Consider the following 23970-nt stretch of genomic DNA (forward strand, 5'->3'; position numbering starts at 1 on the left):
TTACATAAGAAAAAAAGGTTCTTTCTATCAAGTAAAAAGCAATAAACTGTCGCTGCATTCAACAAGAAAAGGAATAAAAGTAAAATAAAAAAATTGTAAATAAAGAGACTATCTAGATATGCAGCATTAAAAACACCTAATAATCGCATACGAATTTACGAGCGTATTGATTAATATGCTGGCCAAGGCCCGAGAATACATATATTTAACGTTGTAGACACCCAATTATATTTGAAAAATTATTTTTGAAAATAAATGTCAGTTTTTAGTTCTGTTGAGTGGCAAGCCCACATATCAAGTAAGCAACCTGACAGTAATGGCAGTAATGAATTAAAGAAACGAGATAAGAGTGCATTACTTTATATTCTTAGCCACTAACTTAAAACTTCACTCAAAATAAACAGGCACCACATGTCATTGCACTCCACAGAAAGTTTATTAGAGCAGCACAAGGACTTCATATATAGTGTGTGCATGACATAAAATTTTTCATTTTTACCGTAAATACTGGAACAGTCGCATGTGTCTGTCATCCTGCCACCTTCCCCATTAATATAGACATATATTTTGTGTTTATACAAATTTTGTGTTCATACAAATTTGTAACACACACATGCTACACAAACGTAGTGAGCCTCTTTGATTCTCCATCCCTAAAAATCTGAGAAACTGTAAACAAAGTTCTTCTTGGCTGACAGAATTGCCTCAAGTGGTAAGGGACTGTCAGGAACAAATAATTAAAGAGGCCAAGTGAGCTTCGCAAAGTCTCAACTTTGCTGAAAAAGAGCATGGCGTTAGCAAGTGGCAAAATTAAAAGCAATTTTTTGCTAGGCCTTGCATTCATTATGCCAAAATGTGTGCAGCTATGTCCACTATGAACAGTTTGTGCACATATGATGTATGCAGTAGAAAATTTTCTAGCAGTCTGACTGTAAATGCACTTTCATTCAAATAAAGTGCTACTTTAATTGAATTGCCAAGTTATTTCTCAGTGACTAAATGGCATATGACAGTCTTTTATCCTCCATCTCTACCAGTCTTAGACTGCTTGAAATGGCATTTTCAGCCAGTGGGCACTACTAATGCAGTATTTTTGGCAGTCTTGGACAGTCCAGAATGACGTATTTAAGGGCCCAGTGGGTACTTGAGAAAATTATAAATATTTACAAGCGTTATGGGCATCCATCCCATATGGATTCCTAAATTGTATACATAACTAATATTATATACCCACAAATATAAAAATGTTGAGCTTGTAGTATAATTTCATGACAACACATCTAGTTACTACAAATATAACTAAATCACAATGTTTGTTTGCCATTCCTTTCTCTGCCACCATAGGCTTTGTTCACAGCACATTAGGTGAAAGATGTGCTCAATCTAAATTAATTGAAATGTAAGACTAATAACTTAGTCTGCATCTTTTACAGGACATTTTCGTCAATATTCACCTTAATTCATGACATCATGAGGCATACATTTTTGACAGCAGATAAAGTAATAACAAATAAAACGAGGTGGCTACATTTTTAATTTGAACGAATAAACAAGTGCCTGTATAGATGTGTAACTACATGCATGACTTAAAGAAAGTGTAAATTTTAAGGGCTTGTTTTCTTTGTTAAACACATTAATAATGAGATCTAACAGACAATAATGCCAAGGAAAGTATGGGGGATTTTGTTAGAAGTAATTGTAATGTAGACATGAAGAAAGATAAGTGGGTGAAAAGATAACTTGCCACCCGCAAGTCATCTTTTCGCCCACTTTGATTTCTTCATATTTACATTACAATTGCTTCGTATAATAACTGGCTCCCATACTTTCCCTGGCATTATTGTCTATTAGTTATCATGAACACATGCATGACTTGTGATATTACCACATTCATAAGCTTATTATTGTCAACTACTCAAGATCTGTGCATATATTACATTAACCTTGAGTACTTCTTTTATGTAGCAAATGCAAATATTGGTCATTTTCAGGGTCTGTTCTGATGCTTTGTATGCCATTTAATAATTATCCACTTAGCTTTACCAGATTGTGGCCATTCGATGACCCAACCTGCACCATATAAAGCTAGGTGGATGTGTCACTATACTTGGCCTAATGCAGCTGAACTTGCAGTAATTCACCTATGTATAGTGAGCTAGCTGCCTAATCAAATTGATTTACATCTTCCCTGGTCTAACATTTTTAAAATGACCTCCCACAGATATGAGACTAGCTAATTGTAGCAATAAACCACAGAATAAAAACTAACCTTGCTTAACCACAGATAAGCTGCAACTCATGATACTGGGCATCCCTTACACTAAGCTAGCCTAAATTAACTAAAACTAATATACAGTAACTTTAGCTCAAGCTAGTAGTTGTCACATTCACATCCAGCTGACGTTATTGAATTTTACCATATTACCTCATAGTGAGCAGCAGGGTCTAAACACTACAGAGATAATATGTTGTTTAATTTATGCAGGAGAGTAGCATGCTTAAAGCAATGTGGAGAGCTTTTGTTTACCGTAGTAACTATGATGGTGAGCAGCAATGTACATTGTTAATCTTCAGAAAAAGCAAATTTTGTGAGCTCTCTCTTTCGCAGTGTTCTGTGAAGAATATTGCAATGTGCAGCATTAGCTATTTTAATTTCACTAAATTTTATTTTGCTGCCAAAACGAATATATGCTGCAAGAAGATTTTTAGAGGCAGATTATGTGAAAGCAAAAAAAAGTGTGTTCATAGATTCTAAGAACTGTAACTAGCATATCTGCTATGTGTGTGAATGAAACTTCAATATGCTTAATTCATGTGGCATTCATCTCAATTCTGTCTCACTGCCATATATTTTAACTGTTAATTCAAGTGAAATATTACTTGCACGAGCATTAATTAAACAAAGTGTTCAGTTGTATGAAGTTTTTTTTAAACCCAACACCAAAGTGCTATTGAATTTTTTACAATGCTAACCCACTACATATTAACAAAATTTTCTTCAGAGTACACTTCAGTTCTGCAAACACATTTCCTGACATAATCCAATGCCCCTGAAATCATATATTGATTACTCTAAGAAGTAGAACCACACTTTTTGTGGTTCTACTATCTGAAACACAGCACCAGTGTGTCTGTTAGGCACAAATGTCTTTACCCTTTTGTCGACCTCTCACAATTTTTATCTGTACATTTGCTACAGTTCATTATAATTTATTACACCTTTACTTCTTGTGCCTTTGTTTCCATCATTTTTTCTTCGCTTCTTACCTGGAGGTTTCTGCTATTGCTTTAAAGTTTGGTGCATCTAATTACACTTTTTTGCCTTTCACATGAGCACACGAGTTGTGCACATATAGTTTTAAAAAGGTACACGTGACATCTTGACGTGAATATGTGGATTGCTTTCTGATGTGGCATCTGTTTTAACTTCTCTGCCTTTTACATAAGCTTGCAAGCTGTGCATGCATAGTTTTAAAGAAGTACACGTGATGTTTTTCCGTGAAAATGTAGATAGCTTTCTGACATGGCAGGTGTGACTGGAAAGGCATGGTATGATAAGCTATAAAAGAGAATAGTTGGTGCAATAAAGTTCCGCTGTAATTTCACCGCTTGTCTAGTACACTGTGTTCCTTAGTCCTCATCCTTTTGCTGCACTGTGTTTCCTCAGCTAAGTATATACCAACTCACTCAAATCAAAGTATTGGTGGAGGTCAACATCTGATGTATGCTTCTCTTGTGCAACATGAACGAAATAAATGGAAGTAAGCGTCCCATTCGACAGCGCTCAGTAGCAGGAGCTTAGACTTATTTACAGTAAAACATAGCTTTGAACGTTGAAGTATTTCAACAGATGTATGCTGATATGCTGGTCACATATTTCTGGGTTTTGGACTTGCCTTTAGCACACTAATGACCATAGGTCGGTAAAAAAACTGGAGCTCGCTCAACAAATATATGTAATCTGCTCTGAGGGCTCACTTCGACTCAAACCCACTAAAACTTGTGTCAATTGAACTCACTCAGACACACAATTTTTCTCAGCTGAACTCACTCAGACTCACCACTTGACCCGAGTCTGAGTGAGCCTGAGTGAGTAGACTCATGAGTCCACGAGCGTAAAATCAGCTTTTTCAATCATGGTGTCAATACGCTTTAATGCCAACATCTCACAAAATCCGTCCTCTACGAAATGCATTTTGATTTTACATCATCAGATATCAGTTATTAGGGTTACAGGACATTAATACAAAGTATGCGACTCAAGCAAGATATTTTCATCAAGGACCTCCCAAAAAGTTTGTGAGGCAGGTCTCCCTAAGACATGTGTGAATAGACACCACCATAAAATCCCGAACAAGCCCCACGATAAAGTAAAATCTGCTGAGAATTACAGGGGAGGGGGGGCTTGCTCGGTCATGGATCGAAATTTATGATAGCGAAGGAAGAGCCACTAAGAATAAAGAATGCACACCCATGCTTCTAATTAAATGCTTCATTGAATACACATGCATTAATTCTTTTCATTCGTCCTCGTTGGGTGAATAAAAAGAGTGAATGCCACAGTGAAAATGAAAAGGGCAAGAAGGGGGGAGTCATATTTCAGATTTTACGAAAAATAGAGGGGCACTTGTGTTCAGAATTTTACAGTATAAAAGTAAGCCAATATAATATTAACAGCAATGATGGGACAACAGCGGGGCAATAAAAGGTGGAGCTCACTGAAGAAATATATTTTTCCTTTAGGGCTCACTCTGACTCACGAACATTTTCATAAACTGCACTCACTTACCATCAAACTCACCACAATATTACTCACCTGGACCAATATGAGCGAGTCTGCTCAAAATTTTGCTGATCCGTGGTGATGACACCTTATCTTTGTGCAATTCAGAAAAACCAGCATTTGTGAGCGTTTTTTCACACACTTCTAACATAGGATTTTGCAGTCTTATTACATGTACAGTATTCTAGTTGTCTGAATAATTGGTTGACTTAGGTTTGTTTGTACTGCTTCATTACTGTTCGATTCATTTTTTCGACTTCGAATCTTATGGAGGAATACAAGCAATTTCTAGCCTAGACGATATGCACGCACATAACAGCAAACCATTTTATATACTACTACATGAAGTTGCTTTAACTTAGCATTCTAAAGCGTCACCTGAGGCAAGGTGAAAAAAAATGGGATACGATTGATTGAGAGCAATGAGATAGGGCAGCAGAGTTTCAACTAATTTATTTTCTAAACTACTACTAAATTTATATATTTATAGATATGCCCACAAAAAGAGGGTGCAGTGCAAGTACACTATCACAGAGCACAAATAGCTATCACACAGCACCATATAATTGTAGCCATTCATTTTAAAACAAAGAGATTGGAGGGATACTGATGCATCATCCCCCTTCTTCTGTAAGTGAAACGTCTAGTCCTCCACATGCATGCTAAGGTTTCCCTACTTCTTTCTACCACACAAACTTCTCCGAACAGTGGCATGCAGCCACACAAAGCACAATGGAATGGCAGGTGTGAACCTACGCCATTCTTGGTCTATATAATTATGCTCTTTTAGGTGATCATAAACGCAGGGTCCGGTTCGACTTACGTATGCCTTGCCACAGCTCAACGAAATTTCATGAACAATGCCCACCAAGCAACGCAGCTGGGCATGCTTCATTTCTCATGAAAGCTTGGCTTTTTGCGAAGAAACGTGGGCACGAAGTTTCGAGAGCCTGTTGGGTGCCGAGAAAACGACTGGAACGTCATGCCTTTTTGTAACCTTTTCCAAATTGTGGGCAATCTTGTGTGTGTAAGGCAGAACCAATGGCCTCTTTTTATGTACACTCATACTGCCTCCTGCATCCTTAAAGTTCTTGGAGGAGAAATTGAGACACACTGGTTAAAACCACTGAAGAGAGGCCTGCTGCAACCAGCCTTGTAATCTGTACACGAAAACTGTCGTCTATGATGTGCTCAGACAACTTGAACAATGCAAATCAGAGACATATTGTCGCTATGGGTCTTTTCACGGTTTTTTTTATGCGTAGGTTCATAAGACAGGTGGACAGGCTTAGCTGTTAAAAGAACAGTACATTTTTCAATAGCATTAGAGGTATTGTTCCAGGAAAGGTCATCAGGTATAACAACAAAGCCACCTATTCCCATAATGAAGAAATGTACAAGCACAATAAACACTTTTACATAAACACCATTATGTATTACATTAATTATTAATCACCAAGCAAATGTACAAAATGCACATCAAAGGGCCCTTAACCGCACAGAGGTTGAAATTCAGTTGTGAGGAAGTTGTGCACGAGTGTTCAACAAGCCGTGAGAATTTTCTGAAATGGTGCCATAATAACGGAGTTAGACGTGTTTAATTAATGAAGTATGGCGATCGCTCCTCTCACTTTTCTCTTCACTACCCGAATAGGTATCCTCTCCAAAAGCTGCTTTGCTTTCCCTCTCTTCGAGTGACCCTCCTGATCTCGCATGGCATGCTGGTGCACATGAGGTCTGTGTGTGGCTGGTACAGACGCGGAGAACGGGTACTGCTGGGATGGCTGGGAAGTGGCTTTCACGGGCAACACAACGAACAACAAGCAGCACAGACAGCTGCTTGCAGACTAATCGGAAGTACGCAGTGGGTTTTTGTTTGACTAATCGCTGTATGATTTGTGTTGCAGCAATATATTCAATTTCCTGACATCACATGGGAACCAGAAAGGCCTAAAAAGGAGTGATTGTTTCTTGAAATTTGTGGCACGCCGGCAGCTTGTAGCACTGCCATGTGTGGCATCGTTGAACGTGACGGCATTCTGCAGACGGTGCGCATGTTTACTTGAAAAGTTTGAAAAAATATTGAGGTGGTTTAGGGGCCCTTAAACGCATAATTCACGCCAGAGTAAAGTCATTGTGCCTGACAAGTCTTGGGTGTTTTCTGGATTTCTTTGCTGTTTTCCATTTGAAATTTTTATATTAAAGGGAGCGACAGCCTATTTTCTAGGTGCCTGTTTTCATTAGCGCTACGGAAAGCTTGCCAGCCGGTGAGTCTAATCATGTAATGGTAAAGAAGAAAGCACCGCGAAACATTCATAATTCAGAATTGTTCTATCTGTAATGAATATGAAGTCGTGTACCTATATGCTGCAAACAGTGAGCGCAAGAACAGTTCATGTTAGAGCGCAGTGGTTAAATGAGCATGTGTGCGGTTGACGCACATGCACACGACTCGACTTAGTCCACTGGCAGCCACGATGGCAGTGCCGCTTCTCACTCACCATGCAACTTCTTTCATGTCGCAGCGCAGAATTCATATTGCTTTAGCGCAGCTCAGTTTGAGCGTGAAGATGCTATGCAGTCAAGAAGGGGAAAAAAACAGATACAGACGACAGTGTCAGCGCAATATTAATTTATCATGCATCAACTCGCCCATTCAGCAGTACTAGTCTATTTCAGCGCAGAATTGAGCAGGGCTAGATATTAATACACGTATTTTAATTTTGCTAACTGGCATACATGATGGTGTCAAGACTATGTACAGCAAAATGATTGACTTCGTAGTCCATATTCCAGCTTCAAGGTTATTCTGCTAGGCTGCACAAAAAGATGGTGTTTCTTACATTTAAGCACGATTTAAAATATAAATCCTAGTCACAACATGAAAAGAATGCTGGAATCGGTCAGTATATTTCACGGCCTTTTCATTTTTCCTATGATCTAAACGCACATTCTGGCCTGTTGTCGGTCCCTTTAAGGTGAATTACAGCACAACTTTTATGTCGCAAAGGTGCACTTCACAACATAAACAGGAAAGTTCACTGATTCACTCAGCAACCATGCAGTCTGGCATTAATGCATTGTTCAAGTGGTTATGTGTTGCCCATTTCTTGTGACAAGATGTATTTGGGGTGAGGCCCACCACTGGAGGCGCGAGCCCTGCAATCGCGGTAGCATGCAGAGTTGGATCACGTGATCTCGCCTCGCTCTGGCGAAGGAAAGCTGGTGGTTGGATGCGTTGTTTTCACTTTTGAACAGCGTTGTTTTGCTCTCACTTGATGTATGCGAACTTCTACAGACTACACAATCTGGAAAGTTTGAAGCAAAAGTTATCGGCGGTGTGCTGCAGCGTGCTACGTACACGATGACACCGTCGCGGCCGCTGACAATAACACTGTCACCTCTCTCTTTCTATTTGTTGTGGTTGTTAATTCAAGCCTATGGGGTTAAAATAAGCACCGACCACGATTGTTCACATGAAAGCAGAACGTTTCAATTACCACACGGGAGCCTCGTTCAATAAAAAAATGAATGTGCAAACAGACCGATTATGCATATTTTAAAATATGACGTCGTAAAGGCCGCGTCGCGATGAAAGCTCGTCCTCCCTGTGTGGAGGGAGCCTAGGCGTTTTAAATAAGGTTGTTCTCTTTCTCACGACGCACGTACGTAGATGTGGCAGAAGTCTTTGTCATTACATTTAAGAATGTGCGCCGTCGTCTGAATTGTCAGAGAGTGAAGATAAAGCCCGGAAGTTCAGTTCTTTCCCTTAATTTTTGCTAATTTAACCTATTCCGGTCTATTTCGTGGCCAGTTGCTTCTGCGTGTTCGGCCAGCACGTTCGACGAAACCTTCGTTCTTGCATCATACATGTGCCGCTCCAGTCTGCTAAAGCTGCTTTTCTCGCCAAGGTAACTTCTACCACAGTCTGCGCCACCCCCACTCCCCTCTCCTCCCCGGGTGTCTGCCCCATGTGTGTACTCAAGCACACAGGTTTCTGTCTGCCAGTGGTGTAGCCATGGAGTGGCACACCAAGTCTGTGCCCCCCCCCCCCCACCTCTTCCCCTGAAATTTTTCCATGGCAAAAAGCGCACGAAATAACAGACAACCACATCTGCCTCCCCCCCCCCACCTCCCAACTCTATCAAGGTGGTGCCCCCTCCAGAAAAAGTTTCTGTCTATGCCCCTGCCGTCCGCGACTTCAGCTCACATGGTTCTTTGAGTCTGCAAAATGGGCTCACGGCCACTTCTCAATGTTGTTTTGATCTACAGGCGGAAACGTGGCCAGCTTCGAAAACTGATTCATCTTCTAATAGCTACCGTGAAATGTCACACAGCTTATGAATGAAGTTGGAAAGAAACTGGACACTGGCATTTTTACCGAAACATGAAATTGCCATTTAGATCACGGTACAAAAGATGTACCTCGCAGAATGTCCTTTCAAGGGCACAAAATAATACAACTGGCGCGCAGTCTGTTCGCTGCGCTTATCAAACCCGGTCGGGATTGCTTTTTCTTTTTTTATCACGATTTACCTCTTCGTAGAAGCTGTGGAACTGGCAATCATTCATTGTTTTCACTCATGTGTGGCTCAATGGGGATCAAATGCGCACCGTCTAACAACCGTACAAAATTTTCACAATAAATATTAGGATCGTGCCGCAGAGAAACTTCTCCTCGTGTGAAATTTTACCTGCATATTTACAACTCTGAATGAGGCATGCATGTGCATGTGACTCGCACGTTTGCCCGATATCATAACAGAAAGGTTGCGGCTGTAATAATCCTGTGCTGCTTCCCACAAAGCGGGGAATCCATTTGCGCTGAGCTTCGTAAGGATATGTGTGCTAAGCAAAAATGAAAATTTGCGCATGCTTGTCGTGTCAACCGCGGTACGTCTTTAGATGCAAACCTACAACGAATGAAAAAGTGTAATTGCGCACACTTCTTTCAGCAAAAATAACTCTTTGTCACAAGCACGCGTGAATACCCATTTGATGCTTCAATTCGACATGGAATGAGTCTCTACCTTTTACAAAAACAGAGAGCTCGGCCAGACGACGCCGGCAGTGAGGCATTATGAGAAGTGTAAAACTTTTCCAGAGCAGTTATTTAGCACTTTGCACAGTCAGTAAAGAAGCTACGGCAGCATTTCTATGATTTCGTTGAGTGAAGTACGACAAGAATAACAAAAAAAAAGAGACGCAAAAGGGGCTACGGGCTGCGCGCGAGAAGGCTGGCGGAGCAATCCAACCACGTACATCATAGGAATGCATCTGCATGGTGGCGCCATGGTATATCCTTGCTCCCAATACTGTACAACAAAAATGATTTCTTCCCGATATTCGTCTTTAAACATAGGACTCTATTTTCATACATTCCCTTATGAGTTTAAGAAAAAAAATCTAGAAATGAATCACTCCACTGAATAGTTCATACAATACTGTCAAACAATGCACAAGTTGTCTACCAAGTTTCCCACTTGGGGACCAGTTCACCTGTCCCATAGAGGTCCAGCAGGTATGGCTCATATCTCTCACTAGCTTCTTGAAGTTCCTGCTCATCTGCTCTTCGAACGCAATAGCAAAACCTGTGCCTGTCGAAGCACTCAACCACCAGTGTTCTCGTGAGTGTGTAGAGCACTCCTCTCGCCACAAGTAGTCGCTCAATCTCATAGAACTGTGGTCCCTCCTCTGTTCTCCGAACTAAAACACTCCCAGCATGGTACGTGCGTCGGTCGACCATTGCATTTTGTACTTCATGCACTGTCTTCGACAAAACTTCTTTGGCACATGTTGGCAGTGTGCTCCATTTAACAGGCCTGCTTCCTGAGGCTTCTAGTTCCTGGTATAGCTCAAAGTTTTTCAGATGACAGCTCTGTTTCATCTGGTGCCTTTCGGCCAGAGTATGTGTCAAGTTTCTGTAGTTCTTGATAGTTGCAGCCATTTTTTTGAAGCTTTGGTGTTTAGCCTCAAATCTCATCGACCAAAAGTTCTTGAGTGGGCCAAGCTCACGCACAAATCGAGCATAGTGAACCATATAATGCAGCTTGGGGATGAGTGCTCCAGGGCCATACCTGGCTGAAAAATCAACCAAGAAGCTTTGCACAAGCACGTCCAAGTATGCAAGGCGGGCCGATGAGATTTCAGCTGCAAAAATTATATCAATGATCTCGCGAAACTTCAACAGGAGCTCCCAATCTTCATTGCCTTCTGGGATCCTCGTTCCAAGGATGAGTGGTAAAAATCTCATCAAACACCATTTGCTGGATGCCGTTCCTGCCAATACAGCATTACTGTTCAGAAACGACATATTGATTGCAGGAGGCTTGTTTTTTGTGTCGTTCTTCCCGTACTTGAATGCCCACACCAAATCCAGATCCTGCTTGGATAGCAACCTACTAGATAAGAGCGATCTTAAAACTTGCCGAAGCACGGATTCTGCACCACCTTCCAATATGTCATGCATTAGGTCTGGAGGCAACTGCCGAGTCACATCAAAATAGGGAAGCTGGAGCAGGGGAGAGGCCTCATTGACACCATACAGACGTCTGTTGGCTGTGTTCACAGCTACAGCTGCAAGGTGCAATTCATGCCTACCTAATGTGCGTGCTTGACACATGTCTTCATGCGTTTTTTGTGCTAGCTGCTTTGAGGATATCATGCAGAATCGACAAACTCGCCCATTGCTGAAACAGCAGGAAAACCCGCCAAGGCGGTTCAGGGACAGATTGTCACCACAAAATGCAAGCACAATAACTCTGGCATTAACTTCACGCCCTTGCACACTTAATACGAGGCCCTCCTTGTGCATTGCCTTCAGGTCATCCAGCAGTGGCTGTAGTATAGGGCCTAGACCATGAGTCTTCACATATGCGTAGCGCACAAGCATGACCAGATAAATATTGTCAATCTGTGACCTATACCTGGCATGAATGTTCACCAAACTACAGTACACTGCCAGGATCTTGTGCTTTCCTCGTTTAGCTCCGAGGGGATTTACAACTTCTATTTCATCTGTGTAAAATAGAAGAATAATTGTGTGTGTGCTGCCCTCGGGAATGATAGATTGCATGTGTTCCTTGAACACCAGGCCATCTGTGTGATCTCTGTACACAGAGGTTTCATGCCTCTCAATATTTACAGGTGATTTTAAATGGGCTGCAATGTCCGGGAGCTGGCAAAGTACAGTGAGAAGCTTTGGCAATGGGACGTAATGATAGTTTGCATCCTCACCGACATAATGCTCTTCAGCTGGTACAAAAGGGAAATTTTCCTTCACATAATTGTCTCGTTTCCATTTACTCTCAATCCCATTGAACAGGTCAGGCAGAAATGAACAGCCAAGAAGATTTTGCAATTCAGGACCCATCACTGATGTCTCCATTGCATTCATAAATTCATTACCATAAGCCTTAAGCACAAGCTCGAACACCTCCTTCAGTTGGGCAAATATCTTCACAGCTGCAGCATGTGGCAAGCTGTGTTTTGTAGTGATGGAAAAAAAGAAATCCCATATGGTGGATTTAACTTTTTCCAGAAAGCGCTGAAAGTGGTCACGTGGAGCTGCAGTCTGCTGTGATTGCAAATTCCTCACAGGAGTTTTCCTATGCGAATAACCGCCGCGAAAGATTGGCAGTTCGGCGCCGTTCATTTCAGCACTGTGCATATCCGCACTGTCCATTTCGTGCCGAAGCTGTTCGCTTGACGGCAGTTCAGTGCTCCGTCGATCCCTTGGGCGCTCGAGCGACCGCTGATGGCAATTGCTGCCATTTTCTTCAAGCACGGCTGAGTGGTGACGATACAGGTGTGATCTGTAGGAGGAGAAGTTCGTGTACGTGTTGGCGCAGCCTTCGATGCCGCATATCACGCTGAAGTTCGGCTCTCCGCTGTGCTCTAACCCTATGTGCGTTATCACTCTTACCAGCTGGTAAGAGAAAAACGGGCATCTCGGACAGTACTTTGCATTCATAGTTCTAACCACAAATCACCAGAACATTGCTCGCTGGAAAGCCACACGTCCTAGGTGTTCGTAAGATTAGCAGGCGAGAACGTGAATAAGTTCATCATAGTAGACATCCGGCACATGGAAAATACGAGTCAGGAGAAACACGCCACTGAAAGCAGAATAAAGAAGCTGTCTTTTTGCTGCAGCACGGATGAAGGAACCAAACGAACGCTGTAGTCGTCGTGAACAACGCCTGGACACACGCGGGCAGTGAACACGGGTAAGGATGGGTAAGGTGGCTCAGTGTTGCCACGACATATTTAAAAAAAAAAAAAGTGGCTAGAACACAGAACACCTATACACTGCTAGAATATGTCTTCGAAAAATGAGTAGATCTCTTTATTCCGCTATTTGCTCTCGCTTTAGGAATGCCAAATTCAGCGCCTATAAAGGTCATTTTTATAAAACTGCACTTTTTAACAAATAGTAAAGGAAATGTCCCCGACATGAGCCGTACGTGAGCAGGATATATAAACAAGGGATACCTACAGCCTTGTACTCGCATGCAGCCGGCCAGCAACTGTTTTGGGGTTGGGAGGGGGGTGAGGCAAGCGTTACGAGTAGCTGTGGACACATATCGTAGGCAGACCAGGAATGTCCATTACACTGGCGTCTACTTCTCATTACACTGAGTAATTTATGTTATTACATTCCGAGAGTACGTCAGCACTTATAGATCGCAGACGTCAGCATTATTGAAACGAAGTGCACCTCACGGTGCGATGATGCGGATATCATACGTACGTAACGCTAATGTAATGTTTCTTGCATTGCTATAAAAACAGAGTGAACACTGGAACCACAATTGACGTTAACGCGACATGGCGCCTGTAACATAGACGTACCCTAGGAGTACACAAATAATGTTTATTGAATTTTTATGAAATTAGATAACTAGCACTACAACCACACAGAACTGATGTTGCCCCAGCACTACACCTGCATCGTGTCTTTTTCCAGAGCATTTTCAAGACATGGCGTACGTGGCTCTGTGACAGGGTGCAATTCCTGCTGGGACCCTGACATTTACTTTTTATATTCATCGGGTAAACGCTGTCGATGTCAGTTTACGATGTCTGTCCTTGCCGTATCCGGGGTAGATATAAACTATCACCTGTGGCGCGCACAAGTTTGACCACGTACGTACGGGACAGCATTTTCACGCTCTCATGTTCTCTCTTATCCTTTCATACCAATTTTGCTCCATACCAAGTTAAACAGGCGTTACTACGTTATTGTGCACCGCGTAAAATACCGTGTTATTGCGCTTGTGTCCGTCTAGTCATTGACTCCAAGTGTTCGTCATAAGCGGTGCGCAATAACGTAACAACTAGTAAATAGCTACCAACTCGCCCAAGCAAGTACATCCTTAAACAGCTTGGGGCCGCGAGAACATTCAGACGTACGATCGATCGATAGATAGAAACGTTTTGAAGTGCCTGCAGTTGGCAAAGAAATGTTTCGCATTTAGGAAGATGAGCTCCATTAAGCTTTCGTGAACGAAATTGGAAGACAGGTGTCGTGAAGAAGAATAGTGTGCCGAATAATGTGAAGAAGAATAATGCACCACATGCGCAGTTCAGTTTCAGATGCGGCTACACCAAACAACACACTAAAAGCACTTGTGTTGATCCTCGTGTTATGTTTATTCGGCTTAGCACTGACTGCTGCATGTTAAATCTGTGATGTGGTGGAAGTCATATATGTGTCATGTGCGCAAGGTCAAAATCACAGGCCATAGCAAATAGCGTCCATTGGATAATGTCGTCCTGTATCTTTGCAAATAACAGCTTTAATAACCAGTTAGAAAGCATATAGGTCTTCCTAGCTGAAGTTCCTGATCTCTCTGTGGACTCAGGTGCAATATTTTAGGCTTCAGAGCCAGCGGCTAGCTGAAGCTTTCAGAGAGGACAAGGAGCTAGGCAGCGATAAGATAAATATCTCGATCAGCAAGACCAGACTGCTCAAATCACTACAGTGATAGAGCGTGCCTTGCTTTGTCGCCGAGGAGAAATTGGCTCATACAACATGCTACTCGATGGGGTTAGTGGCACGCATTTCTTTTATTCCAGAGACGATACTTGCCCGAGAGCCAGATTTGTTGTTTGTGGTTCCGTGGATTTTGGGTGTGGTGTGCGTTCATATCGCTGTCTCATTACTTCCCGATATTTGCTCATAACATAGAGCAGCTTCCTGTAATAATTACTGTATGAAGGTGTATGACTCGTCAATCAAAAGTAGCGCTTAGCTTGAGAATTTTACCATGAAAGAAATTTCTTGTTTGACTGGTAGTAACACATTAATGTCTTAATTAATACTTAGTAAAAAAAGTGGAAGTTCCTTTCATTTTTGTAAAAAAAAAAGACCGAACAGCAGTACACTGAATCGGCGGAAATTTCAAAAAATCAGTAGATCTATTAGTGAATTGTGGCCCCTAGAATATACTGCCAGGGACCATAATTCAATCAGCAGTCGTATTAGCACTACTGCTACGGCTTCTGATTTGTATTTAATACTGTGGTACAGCGTGCCCATGATCATGCCAAATTCAATGTGTGCAGGCGCCATAGCAAAACGCGTTACGAGAAGGTTGGTCAAATAGCACGGTTGTCAAATAGTAACACTTCAAGGCACCTTAGACAGCATTATGGTTGGAACGGTTGGAATAAGAAACTGTCTGTTTATTTTTAAACTAAAACATACTTTAAAAAAATTATGGCCGTGTGACGTCGCTGTCACTGTAAAGTACCAGACCTTAACTTCACTATTTAAAGGAAAAAAAAAAGATAACTCTAGTTTGTGGTTCACTAAGTATTCCGGCTAGGTGGCGTCAGCCACCGCCCGATCTAAAGGGTACAGCCATATCAATCCATCCATCCATCGGCCGCCGCTGCGCCATCAACATCAACTGCAACGAGGAGGCACGTGCGTAGCGGGGCCATGAATTTTTGAGCGAGTGCATGTGCCGCGGCTGGCTTAAAAACGATTCTTTGTCTTGCGCCGCTGTCGCCCCATGCAATCGAAGTGCCTCGTTACATACGGCGACAGAAATGTCGCCGTCGCTTTCGACGAGCCGTGGACGGGGCGGGATTTAATTGAACACTTGAAAGGGTTGGACATGTTCTCAGAAGTTGACGCCTCTGCCATAGGCTTGACGGTGAGTCCTTCCTTTCTATATATTTCTACAGTCGTCGTGCTGCAGTGGTTGCCACAGCGTTTGTCATCGATTACTGTAGCTTTGTGTTGCATCTTTTTGCTTCGTCCATTCTATAGAAAAACCCGACAGCGCTAAGTTACATGTTATTGCTAAATTTCGCCCAATTTAAGCCTCGATGACAATCATTGCTGCACCGAATTTACCCCTCACTTCTTTAATCGTAGAAAACGTGGAAGGTATTTTTGTTGAGTAGGGAATCCTACTTCGAGATCGCGCTAGGTGTCGATTCCAGTAGTGTTCGGCATCTAGCGAGGCTGCACGTGTATGTGTAGCCGACGCTGGCAGTAGTCAAATTTATTTAGTGTGTTTATTAAATACAGTTAAATGTTGCGCTTTTCACTTGCTGTGGCGGGAATTCGGGACATGTAAATAGCACGAATGCTTGTGGCAACAGCAGGTCTTTGTTGGCCAACATTGCAACCATGACACTTCCAAATTTTTTATCCGTGTGTTATGTAGTGCCCTTCTGAGTTCTGGCATTCTTATTTTTCCAGCGTTTCGACGAAGACTTCGACGTTTTTGTCGACATTACAGAAGTGGACGTGATCGAAAATAAATCGAGAATAAAAGTCCGACTGACCAGCCAAGTCCGGTGAGTAGTTTTGCATCTTTAGCAATACACTTACAAGCTGCTTGTTGCACACTGCTTTGAGAAAAACGGTGGCTAAAGTTTTCATTTAAAACAGACCTCTCAATTGGATAAGCCTCTTAGCTTGGTAGTTGTAACAAAAAAAGGGTGAGGTGGTTTTTCATAACAGCTTGACAAAATGCAGTTTCTGTGTTGCTATTACAGGATAGCAGATGTTCTGGAAGAGTCTGCACAGCCGTCACAGCCAGCACGGACCGGTGCATACTGCCTCCCAGATGTACCACCAGACATTGCCTGGATGGTAAAATGCCACCAGCCAGGGCAGTACTTCGTAGGTCGCTCTCGAGTACTACAGTGGCTTCACCATGACTTGTACTTATACGACATGTGAGTAATATTTACGTAGATACTGTGCAATATCCTGTTTGAAAGTGCTTTGAAACTTTTCTTCACATTCATCTTTTACCCGCTCTCGTGGGTTAAAAAAAAAAGGGGGGGGGGACATCCATGGTGAATAAACAAAAAAAATTGCAGAAAAAGCACTCAAATGCTAGAAAAAATATCTGACATGTCATAGTGCCATCTGTGCAGCTGAAGGAAGCTTCAATGAAGCATGACCCCTTGGTGACAAACCATGGAGTAGTCACAATGCCCACTTGTTTCCTCCCGTGATTAAATATATATTGTTTTTGTTTACATCATTGTGGTCACTATCTTCAAGGTACCAGCTGGTTGGAATGCTGCATAAAGTCTCGCTCAAATGCAAGGAGTAGAAAACAGTGGCATCAAAGTAGTGCCAGTGCCCCCTCCATATCTGTACTGACATTCTTTAATGAGCTAAAAGATCATGGTTTCAGCCTGCTTGTGGTAGCCAGCACAGAAAACTGTGATGACTCTTGAAAACTTTGTATAAGACCCAACAACAGGTATACGAACAATATAGATGCTTCTATGATGCCTTTCAATGCCTGTTGCATTGTTGGTACAGTCGACTCTTGTTAATACGAAGTTCCCGAGAACCGCAAAAAACTTCGAATTAAACGAACTTCCAATTAGGCAGAAATCACAAAAACATGGCATCTTTATTAGGTTCAAAGCCGGCAGTTCTTTACGAAAAGTAGTCGGTCATCTTCGTCTGCTTCTGTTTGCCGAATCTAGCAGTGGAAAGCAGGTTTTGGAAGGCGTAGATGTGCCCAAGTGCTTCTTTAGCGTTGTTCTCCCAAGTGAAAAACCGCTGCGCGAGAGCGAGGCCCGCAGCTACATCGGCAGCCTTCGGTTGTGGCTTGCTTTCAATGTCATCTTCGTCGTCGCTTTGATGAACGCTTTCGTGGGGCCGAACAATCTGCACAATCTCGCTGTCCGTCAGTGCACCGCACGTTTTGACTGTGCTGTCCACGGCGACATAATCTTCAAAGCAGGGGTCACCGAGGACGACGTCAAAGCTGCTGTCACCGAGAGCGGCGTCAACAATGCTGTCGTCAAGCTCGCTTCGCATTTCCACCGGCGGACAAGAAGCCTCTCCCGAAGAATTTGCCACGAAACCACAGGCCCTGAAGCAGTTGGCGATGGTCTCATTCTTCACGCAGCCCCACGCTCGCGCTAGCATGTGGATGGCACTAATTAAACTCGCCTCGTATTGCGAGGACTTATCCATGCACAGAATCATGCGCTCGATGAGATGCTTCCTGTACAGGACATTCACATTTTTGATTATGCCCTGGTCCATGGGCTGCAACACAGATGTCATGTTTGCGGGCAAGTACGCAAGATGGATGGCACTCAAGGCTGGTACGTCCATGTGGGCACTGCATTGGTCGACAAGGAACAACACCTTGCAGTTCGATGATGCGAACTTCCGATCCAGTTTCCTTATCCAGTCCCTGAAAATGTCGGACGTCATCCACGTCTTTCTGTTAGAAGCATAGTCGACAGGAAGGGTCCTGACGCCTTTAAAGCACCTAGGCTTAGCGGCCTTCCCGATCACAAGAAGGCGACATCGTTCAGTGCCAGTCATGTTTGCGGCAATCATAACAGACACCCTTTCCTTACTACGTTTATCGCCAGCACAGTCGTCGTCTTTAAACGTCAGTCTTGTCTGGTAGCAACCGATAAAAAAGCACAGTCTCGTCTGCGATAAAGATGTCTTCCGGCTGATACTCCTCAAGGTACCCGCGAAGATTCTCTGCTTTCCATGCTGCAAATGTTTCCTGGTCGACTGACGCCTTCTCTCCACACACGCTCTTGAAAATCGGGTCATGGCGCTGTTTGAAGCGCGTCAGTCATCCGTCCGATGCAGCGAAGTCGTTGATGTCCAACATTAACGCAAGAGATGAGGCTTTCGCTGGAATGACCTCACCACTGAGAGGAAGTTTGTTGTTGCGTGCCTCTCTGATCCAAATCAGCAGCGCCTTCTCCAAATCCGGGTAGGCGCCGGTGCGCATTCGCTTCCGTGACATTTTAAACTTGTAATTTGCAAAAGCATCCATTATTGATTGCTTGTTTTTTATAAAATTCGAGAGCATGTTAGGCTTAATGCCGTACTTCCGTGCAATGTCTTGCTTGGCAAGGCCTCCCTGCTCTACTTCTTTCAGGACTTTTTTCATCGCCAGATCAAGTGTTCGGTACGAGCCGCGTTTTGCCATTATTCAACGTCGTGGCCAGCCGAACACGAGGAAATAACTTGCGACGCGCAGCTGACACAGTCAACGAAACACAAGCAGAGACGAGAGAACAAGACTGACAGTGAAAGGGATAGCTCGACGTTCGACACGCCGGTGCTGACTGAACAATCTTGCCGCTTCATGCACTGTGGCCCTGCGCACAACGACGATGTCCACAACAGTGCGCTGCGGACAGCTACGATGGTGACGACAGCAGTGCGGTAGTTGTTCTGGCACTTGAAAAATTGCGCATTTTATTGAAACTAACGGTTGCCTCGAGGCTCTAGATTAAAAAATAACTTCTATTTAACCAATCTTGTGGGCTTTCAACTTCGAATTATTGAGCATTTTTTTCTATGGTGTTGCATACAAAACTGACGGGAACACCTCTTGACTTCTAATTAACCGAAAATTCCAATTAAGCGACTTCGAATTATCGGGAGTCAACTGTACATACACTGGATTTCTACTTATCTGAAAATGCCCCGCCATGGTGGTCTAGTGGCTAAGGTACTCGGCTGCTGACCCGCAGGTCGCAGGATGGAATTCCGGCTGCGGCGGCTGCATTTTCGATGGAAGCGAAAATGCAGGAGGCTCGTGTACTCAGATTTCGGTGCACGTTAAGAACCCCAGGTGGTCGAAATTTCGGGAACCCTTTACTACAGCGTATCTCATAATCATATGGTGATTTTGGGACGTTAAACGTCAGATATCAATCAATTACTTATCCAAAAATGCCTTTCTGATGTTTTGTTCTAGCCATACTTTCTGCAGTTATTACCCACAAAGAAACTTGGCTAAAGGCAACCTATTTTCTAGAAATGCAATGCCATTGCAATTGTAACTGTTGCGATTTTTATTCTTTGCATATCAAAGGGGCTCTTGCCCTCATACTCTTCTTTATCGATCTCTCGATAAAGCTTTGGTCTGCTAGTGAGTAACTTACATTCTTGCTTTTGTAAATATTTTTTCCTGCTAGGTACCCTGGGAAATTGTACACAGAGGCAGCACGGGCTTTGATCACCAGATTTCCTAACTTGGCTGATGTAGCGGGGACTGGCTATGTGAGTTCACATATTATTGCAGAATTGATTGCACTGAAAAGCTTGTCTAATAAATGCCTGCTTTTAAGGACCAACAGTGAAGCGAAATCAGTCATTGACAATAAAAAGATAGCTTCTGCAAGAATTTCAGAATTGAACATGGCTCCTCCTGTTCTATAAGCCATTATTCTAAATTGGGACAGGCAGTTACACATGATTAGCCGATGCAACATTCAATAGTGAAATGCTGCTCGCCCTCAAGGTCCCTGTGTGATGATAAATCTGCAGGCTTAACTTTGCTTCTGATTGGAATCATTGCATTTTCATTAAAAAAGTAAAAATTAAAAAATAGCAACGGCACTTTATTACATGAATACGTATTCATGATGTGAGGAAAGGTAATGTTAGAAAGCTGCACTGCCTTCACACCATCAAGTGAGTCTACCAAGAAGTCAGAATCCACTACGTTTTCGGTCATTAAATACCTCCATGAAACTAAGGGAGAGCTTCATATGTGACGATGCATTATCACTAAGAGCATTGTTCGCAGTCCAAAAATGCTTGTGCGCTGCAAGACAGCATGTAAAGTGCATGTGCTGCACCATTCTTTTTTTCTAGTTAGCTGAGTCGTGGTGCAGCAGGTGATGTTGAACATGTGTTGTGAGCCTGCAGGTCATTCCGTTTACAAAGGGAACAACCAAGCAGTGTCATTCGGTTTAGTGAGTAATGAGGAGCAGTGTAAGGAACGCCAACATGCCAAACAACATGGCTGTGGTGATTTCGCTTAGGTGTTGTGAGCTTTGTCTTGTTTTTCTTCCATCTTAATCTTTAAAAGGTGGTGTCCCTTCAACAAAAAAGTTGAGGTGCATGGAACAGCTTAGTTTTCCTCTTTTGGTCGCTAAATGAAGGTGCTCTATAGCAGCTATCTTGCATCAGTGCTTCGTTTTTGATCTCCTGATATGGTGCCGTTCATGTCTTCACAGAAGAGAGAACACCTGCTATAGGGAAAAAAGTCCCGCAATATGCTAAAACAATAATTTGTGCTTGCTTATGGGTGATGGGGTGCAACAGCCCATATGTGTGCCTGTGGCACCACAAGGGCTTAGTGTGTATGCACTGTGTTTTTCAGTGAGCACTAAAAAGTAGAACATATTCAAACTGTGCTCACCGCACCACAGTGGCTGCTTTTCATTTAGTGGTGAAGTGCAGAAAGAAAAAAGGAACATCCCAGTACTAAGAACAACTTCTTGCTGGGCGAGTTGGTGCATGTCTGTGGTTTGTAATGTTGCACATACAATCGAACAAACACAGGAAGTAAAAAAGCGTAAACGGAAAGAGCGCAAACTATCAACTGGCTTTATTCCTTTGGTTGCTGTAAATATATGCACATTTAGCACATGTCCCAAAAAAATTTGAAAGAAGGTTTGTTTACATAGACGTATGTATATGTAAGGCATATCGACATGAGGCGTGTATTGGCCCATAATCGCAATGGCAACGTATTGCTGCGTCTCTTGCAGCACACATAGAGGAACTCTGAGTGCTGAAGAGAAAAAGGTAAGCCGTAAACTTTGCCCCTTGTTTTTTTTTTTTTTTTCCCCAAGCTGATGGTTTTTTTAGCATGAGCTCCGGCTACTGCTCTCGAAAATACGTGTTTGCATTCTCCTTTCTATGCAAGTAAGACGTGCAATAGCATTTGTGTTCGTGTTCCCATAAATTGTTGCATGCCAAAGCAAGGCAGTTTTTGCAATGTTTCCGCTAGCAGCTGTTTACCAAGTTAAGGCGACTCATACACTTATGCAGAAGCCACCTTCATGCAACGAACTTTATCACAGCTAATTGTGTGTGCCTACGTTTCATTGCATGTGCTGAGCACATCGCATGCTTGAAAAATGTACGCAGTCATGCGCAAGTCATCCCACTAACCGATGGCATGCACTTGCTTCTAATTGAGCATGTGCCGTTACCCAAACATAATAAACAAAACACATCAACGAAATATAGGCACACGCAATTAGCTGTGATGAAGTTAATTGCATAAAGGTGACTTCAGCGTGTAACATAAGCTTCTCCGTCACTTGGTAAATGGTTGCTAGCGAGAACATTACAAAAACTGCCTTACCTTGGCACGCAACAATTTTCGGGAACACGAATGCAAATGCTATGGCTCGTCTTACTTGCATAGAAAGGAGAATGCAAACACGTATTTTCGAGAGCAGTAGCCGGAGCTCATGCTAAAAAAACCATCAGCTTGGGGAAAAAAAAAAAAAAAACAAGGGGCAAAGTTTACGGCTTACCTTTTTCTCTTCAGCACTCAGAGTTCCTCTATGTGTGCTGCAAGAGACGCAGCAATACGTTGCCATTGCGATTATGGGCCAATACACGCCTCTCGTCGATACGTCTACGTAAACACACGTGAGCCTGTGTGTACTGCGCCATGTGGAGCCTCTAACATAGCTGCTATGCACACAACGGCGGACAGATGGCAGCGATTTTGCATAAGGCCTATACTCGCACATAGTACTTCAAAGCACCAGCATTTGCACGCCAGCTCAATATTTATTGATCAGAGGTGTGAGCTATCGAAAAGTCAACAGGCAGTGGGGATTCCTAGAAATTTTCGATAAAAATATTTCACGTGAGTCATCTCTTTCAATAAAAATATTCTCACCGAGTTGCGATCGCTAATATTTCATATTTCAAGGAACGAGATCGAAAGGTGTCAAGTAAGGCACAGAGCACACGAGATATTAGTGGTAAACAGCATTGACACAAAGTTCAAGGAAGTCAATTGCATGCAAATGGACTCACTGGCTCACTGAGACTGATAAACAGCGCTAGTCTGAGTTTTGGTGTCTCTGAGTCCGAGCGAGTCCCAAGGGCAAAATATATTTCATGAGTGAGCGTATGTGAGCTCTTCATCTTTGCCGACCTATGTGTGTGCCATTTCACATGCTAGATGGTGTTAGTTGCATCCGGCGGCTTGTCGTTCTCTTAGCTCTTTCAAACTGAAGGTGCAACTAGCTGACAATAAGCACACTACTTATGTGTTGTGAACTGCAGCAATCAATGGACTGTGGTATGAATAATTGGCCACCAGAAAGCTATTGCAAAAAAAAAAATAACTGCACTTCAAAATTGTTGTCACAGCCCTTTTAAGGGACGTGGCAATGAAAATTATCTTTATTTATGAGGCCAAAGGGATGAAATTCGGCATGCAGATGTCATTTGTTGTGCTGATATCATAACTGGAATCGGTTTTGAGCTATCTAATGTACCTCTTGAGTTACAACACTTGATAGACTCTCATTGTCATCCCAATATTAATTAGCTAATTAGACATAAGCTTGTCAAAATTTTTGCATAAGGATATTCACAAGGCTTCATTTTGTGCCATAATGCTATTGGTTTATTTTTAATATTTAAATAAGCACACAAATTTTTTTAATGTCCCAGACATATTGTCTTACCAACAACTTTTATAAAAAGCCAATTAGAAAAGTCCGTATGATGTGTACACAAATATGGACAGCTTTACCGCACTCACCCATGTTTGAGAATCTAAGTGCAAAAAACGGAATGGCTATAGCTTAATTTGTTGTGAAATGGCATAGGGATGACTGACAGCAACTGCTCAAAAAATTGAAAGCTGAGAAAATGGAGCCCAAAG

At 42.6% G+C, this 23970-nt stretch overlaps 2 protein-coding genes across 4 annotated transcripts in view; one reads left to right on the plus strand and one right to left on the minus strand.

Moving 5' to 3' along the window:
• The window catches only part of CngA (Cyclic nucleotide-gated ion channel subunit A), a 276104-nt gene that overhangs the window by 36429 nt on the left and 215705 nt on the right, over nt 1-23970 (minus strand). The window lies entirely within an intron of this gene.
• LOC142777326 (uncharacterized) overlaps nt 1759-23970 on the plus strand; it is a 32412-nt gene continuing 10200 nt past the window's right edge. The window contains exons 1-4 of one of the 2 annotated variants that reach the window (XM_075881625.1): nt 1759-15948; nt 16503-16600; nt 16802-16984; nt 20237-20321. In XM_075881625.1, coding sequence (XP_075737740.1) covers nt 15805-15948; nt 16503-16600; nt 16802-16984; nt 20237-20321 — 510 coding nt within the window. In that variant the 5' untranslated portion in view covers nt 1759-15804. The remainder of the gene's footprint in view (nt 15949-16502; nt 16601-16801; nt 16985-20236; nt 20322-23970) is intronic. The other variant, XM_075881630.1, reaches the window with a different exon arrangement.

The sequence above is a fragment of the Rhipicephalus microplus genome, chromosome 2, assembly GCF_043290135.1.
Source record: "Rhipicephalus microplus isolate Deutch F79 chromosome 2, USDA_Rmic, whole genome shotgun sequence".
NCBI classification, from domain to species: domain Eukaryota; kingdom Metazoa; phylum Arthropoda; class Arachnida; order Ixodida; family Ixodidae; genus Rhipicephalus; species Rhipicephalus microplus.